Raw genomic sequence first — 5,503 nt, 5'->3', positions numbered from 1 at the left:
GAACAGTCTCCTAAAACATATTGGTAAGTGTCCAATTCTGCCTTCAAAGTCAAGACTGAGTGCTTTTGGAAATCCTATTCTGAGTGTTACTGAACCCAATAAAAGTCAAGAGCCACTCTGTTTTGCCTAGAATGATATTACACAACATCTAGTGTACAGCCACAGAAGAGAGGTTGGAAAGGAGAGCTGAGAGGCCCACTGCAGGAAAAAAAATGCTTTTAGTTTTCTCCTGAAAAATCTCCAAAACTGGTCCCACAAACCCTCCAGACAAAATATCCGCTTTCAAAAAGAAGTGTTTCCTGATGTAGCGTCAATGATTTTTCATTCTGAGACAGTTCCCTTAGACACAATTCTAGTCCCCGATTTTTATTCCCTATTTTAAAATAGTGTGGTAACAAATTTAAGTCCAGAAGGAACACACAACATTTCAGAAGTTTTCTAAATATTTGAAACCAATATTGTAACTGTGCCCTCCCCCTCTGAAAGGTTGTGCATGTTTAATGTTTTGCCACAATAAATTCTTTGCCAATTATGAACCTTTAGCCAAATCCCACAGAAAGCCTCATGGAAATATTTTTACTACAAATGAAGACCAATTCTTGCGTTTGTCTGGTGCTGTGAAGACTTAGGAGATCCCTTTGAAAGTTACCAGAAGCATATTAACAAGGGTAAGTGTAGAGCTAGCTCCCCTTGACAGGAAGATCTATAATTACTCCTTGAAAGGAACTCAAGGGAGTAATAAGGTTCTGAAGAACCTTCTTTAAGGTTGTAAAGAAATATTATTTTTACAGAAAGGACAAAATCACTTATACCTTCATGATTGTTCATGTGTCTCCTGAACTCCCGGAGCTGGGTGAATTTTCTTCCACAGTGTTCACATACTCGTTCCAGATTTTGTTTTGCTCTCCCTTTCTTCCCATGAGTGGCCTTCTTTACATGCCTTCTGTACAAAGCTTTCTCATAGAATTCTTTGCCGCATATGTTACACCTGAAATATATTGTTAAGTATAGAAAACCTACTTGAAACTGGGTGACTAGATAAGTTTTAAGCCAAACAGGACAATTTAAAGGGAATGCCAAAGTTCTTACTGAAAGTGTTAAGGTCCAACTCTCTGACATGAGAGGAGTATTTCAGAATGACTGCAAGACCACAGCTACATGCTTTCTTATCTAGAAACACAAACTTTCACTTGACCTTCCAGAGACTGGGAGCCATACATTATTAAAGCAACATTAATCCTCCCCCCAACCAATTTTACTTCCAAAATTGATTTTATGAGCTACAAGGGAGTAACAGGATGCATCCTGTACACATGTTCTTTCTATTTCGGTGAAGGATAGTGAAAGCAACGACAGGATTCAGATGCCCAAGGCCACCTTAACTTTGCATCATAATACCACTTTATCTTCATACATTTTAGGAAACAGACTAGAGAATCCTCCTAACATTGCACTCCAGAGCAGCAATCAGTAACCTTTTGCAAAACACTGGCCACAGATTGTGATTGGAGCAAGTGCCACAGGCCACATCCCCCTGCAATAGGAAAGGGAGGACCAGATCAAATGTTTGGAGAACTGGCATGTCCTTACTAAAACACAGACTGGATTAAATCTATGAAGGCCAGATCTAATATCTTTGCAGGCTAGATCCAATCCCTGCACAGGCCAGATCCAGCCCACAGACCATAGGTCCTATAGCATATCTCTGGATATGAAGTACTGGCTTTTGTACCTTCCACAAAGAAAAATAGTGTAAGTATTCAATCAAGAAATGTAACCAATGGTCTATAACCATGCACATGTATTATTAGCTTGCCTTGAACATAAAAGGCGTTCTGGGCAGACTGAAAATCTTAACTGCTGTATCTCTTATAAATCAAAACAAGCTTTGCTGATTAAACCCTGGGAGTCAGGACTGCATTCTACTAATGTTCAGTAACGGCAAAATATTTCATTTTGTTTCCTGAAAATTATTCCTAAGGGACATGACCACTTTTCAACCATCCCTGAAGATACTCAAAGAAAGTAAATACCAAGTGATTCAGATCATTCTTTCCAGTGATCTGTCTTTTTTCTAATTTACTAATTCCTAATCTTCATATCATTTATATCAGTGGTGTCAAAGATCTAGCCCCCAGAGCTGTATCATTCAGCCCTTGGTACTGCCCATGGGTCTCAGAGCGATCCAGATGCAGAAGGTGGGGCATGTAGATGGCCCTGCATGCTGCACATAGCACCTTCTAATTCATGTCCTGGAGCAGCAGAGCAGCTGCCACCTGCGGCACAGCCCTGGAGCAGCTGTATGCCACTCCAAAGCCATGCTGTCCATGACTGTGGCTCCAGGGCTGTGTAACACAGATATAGAGCAGCCAGAGCAGAACTAGGCCTCAGTGCTCATTCCAGCTGCTCCAGGACATGTGCTGAAATGTGGCATTGGTCTGCAGGTCCAATCCCGCAGGGCTAAATAAATTTGACACCTATGATTTTTACTGTCTATCAGTACCAATTTTACATTTTCTTCCAGATGTTTGCTAGAGATATAACTAGCAAAGGGTGACAAATTAATTCACAGTGGGCTATACCAGGGGTACACTGTTTGAAGATTATGGTAATGATTACACTGAGCTCTATTATTTAGCTTATTAACCCATCCAATACATGTTACACTGATCCTGCACAAGACTAAAGAAACTAAAATACAGTACCAAATCAAATTCTTTCAAGAAGATTAAGTTTCTTTGCATCAGCCCTATCAACCAAACTCATGTCAACTCAAACAGATGGCATGAGATTTCTAGTACATCTCTCAGTTTCAACTACCCTGAAATAATGCAGCTTTCTTTCTATATGCAGAAAGGTGTTTAAGATGCCGGTAAACCTCTTCTTTCATGTGATTTGGTGTTCTTTAGCCGACACCAACTAAATCCCCAATTTGTGCATTCTCTCAAGATATCAATCCAGCATCTAAGATCAAGTCTATTCAATATAGCTGTTCTTCTAAATCAGCTCCATGAAGTCAGTCATTAATGTGGCCAGTCTTCATTAGGCTTGTGCAAATAGGTCAATATTTGTTTCGGATCTAGCCGATTCGAAGGACAGCAATTTGATTTAGATCACTGTCCCAAATCGATTCAGCTGAATCTTCACAAGATTTGCACTGATTCAGAGAGATTCGGCGATTCAGATCAGCCAGGGAGGGGTAGCCACATCCGGATGGCTTCTCCCCCACCCTCCCATCCCTGATGGCCCTCCCGCCCGACCCCAGTAGTCCAGGAATAAAAAACAAACAAAACACCTGTACTCACCGGCAATAGCAGCGGCTGTGGGGCCTCTGGGGCCATGTGGCAGATCTCCCCCACAACCCCCACCCGGCCTCAGCATCCCGACAATTTAAAGCAAAAAAGGCCCTGCACTCACCAGCTCTGGCAGTGGCAAATGGGGCCTCTGGGCACTCGTAGCAGAGCCCCCCTCACACAGCACAGGGCAGTGGGTCTCGCCCCCCACCTGGCACCTGTGCGGCAGCTGCCCCATGGTGTGGGTGCAGCACAGCTTGGCAGGACGCCAGGCGCTGGCTGGGACCTGGGCCGCTGGGGCCAAACGGTGCCTGGTTCCAGCTTACAAGTGGAGTCGCCTCAGTTCCCAGAGGACGTGCAGCACCCTCCCAAGCCACACTGCACCCATGCCATGGGGCAGCTGCCATGTGGGTGCCAGGCTGGGGGGGGAGGGCAGGAAGGGACACGCTGCACGCCAGCAGGGCATATCCCTCACTCCCAGCACTGCCGCACCCACATCAACATTGGAGCGGGGGCTCTGCTCTGCCGCTGCTTGCCAGCCAGCGCGGAAGGCACAGGATGCAGGCAGGGCAGTGCTGGGAGCAGGGGGCTATGACCTGATGCCACCTGCCCTCTTCTGCATGGAGTGAGCCATGCCTGCATCTTGCCCTCCTCCCCCCTGCCCCAGCTTGTCCCAACCCAAGCCCCAAGCCCTCCCACCCCCCACCCCCAAACACTTACCAGCTGGAGGCAGCTGGGGCTGAGGAGGCCTGTTTAGTCTATGGCCAAATCTCTGAATTTGCCAAATCTTTTCCGAATCAATTCGGAACTTTTACTTGGTCTCCTGATTCAAATTGAATTTGGAGATTCGGTCCCTGAAATCGGGCCGAATCTCCTCCTAATCAAATCAGCCACCAAAGCTTCGCACAACCCCAGTCTTCACTGGTTCATTTAGAGCTTTGAATCTATATCGCCATAGTTTATAACACTCCTTCACTCACCTGTAAGGATCTGTGACAGAATGGGATTTCACGTGTGAATACCAGTCTTTCTTCCAACTGTAACATTTCCCACAGAACTGGCACTGGAAAGGCTTCACATCAAGGTGTTTGTTCATGTGCTGCCGAAGATCCCGAGCTTCATAGAAACTTTTATCACACCTGGAACAGTAAAGGTTTTACCTTTTCTCACTGAACCAAGATGAAGATAGCCATAGAGGGAAGACCACAATTTCAATGGCACAAACCAACGACAAGTTGCCTATAGTAGTTTGCTCTGGAAATCTGAAAGCAGTGGCAGACTTCAAGGATACAAAATGTACAGTATTAAGCACACTATTTACCTACCAGCCTATGTCTTTGATTGACATTATTACATTAATGTAACCCCCCCACTTGTAGAGCAAGAGAGATGAAAAGGAACAGCTAATTTGAAAACATGGAGGCGTCACACATTTTTTACTTTTATGCTTTAGAAGGTTATTTTCCCCTCAATTGTTATAACTCGGCAGGGGGGAGAAGAAAAAAGTTTAAACCCATATTCAGTAACAAAATAATAGTTATGGCTAGTAGCACATCACAAGCTAGAGTACTTAAAGCTTTTGCTCTATATGCTAGAAAAACTCAAACAGATTCAGTCAGTGGAGCCATAAAGGATTAAATACCAAGTCAGAGGTAAAACTACGAGTTACACTGTTCAACAATATTTCCTATCAATACAGCCACTGGACTATCAAGAACGCTGAAAAAAGCAAGTCAGAGGGACAAGGAACACTTACTTTTTAGGTCTCCATTTCTCAAAGAGCAAGTGCCCCTTGCTCTAGGGCAACTTCCTCCATGCTCCACAACAGCATGTCTACACGAGGTAAAGGTTCATTAACTCCTTTTAGCTAGGGTGACCATACATCCATCCCAGTTTGGCTGGAACAGTCCCGGATTCCATAAGCTGGTCCTGGCTGGTTGGTCAGAAGTCCTGGGCCAAAGTCCAGCGGGCAGGCAGTCACCCTATCTTTAGATGACTATAAAAGGTTTGTTTTAACCAAGAAGTTACTTCTTCTTTTGCAGACCGAGGAGTTTTGCTTTTCAGAAAGCTCTGCCTACCAGCCTACCTCTCTGCTTGATATAGTATTCCAGGGCTTTGTCAGGTCATAGCAACTTTGAAAACTCCTCGCGCTCTGGTGTAGTGCCCAAAGACTGGAAGAAGGCCAATGTGGTGCCGATCTTCAAGAAAGG

General features: G+C 44.6%; 1 protein-coding gene across 1 annotated transcript in view; it reads right to left on the bottom strand.

Moving 5' to 3' along the window:
• Positions 1-5,503, bottom strand: part of ZBTB11 (zinc finger and BTB domain containing 11) — a 30,434-nt gene that overhangs the window by 3,978 nt on the left and 20,953 nt on the right. The window contains exons 9-10 of the mRNA XM_019528640.1: positions 4,274-4,432; positions 813-988 (exon numbers count right to left, since the gene is read on the bottom strand). Coding sequence (XP_019384185.1) covers positions 813-988; positions 4,274-4,432 — 335 coding nt within the window. The remainder of the gene's footprint in view (positions 1-812; positions 989-4,273; positions 4,433-5,503) is intronic.

The sequence above is a fragment of the Crocodylus porosus genome, unplaced genomic scaffold (genome assembly GCF_001723895.1).
Source record: "Crocodylus porosus isolate Cpor-Errol unplaced genomic scaffold, CroPor_comp1, whole genome shotgun sequence".
Lineage (NCBI taxonomy): Eukaryota > Metazoa > Chordata > Crocodylia > Crocodylidae > Crocodylus > Crocodylus porosus.
This window is presented reverse-complemented; position numbering and strand designations above follow the sequence as displayed.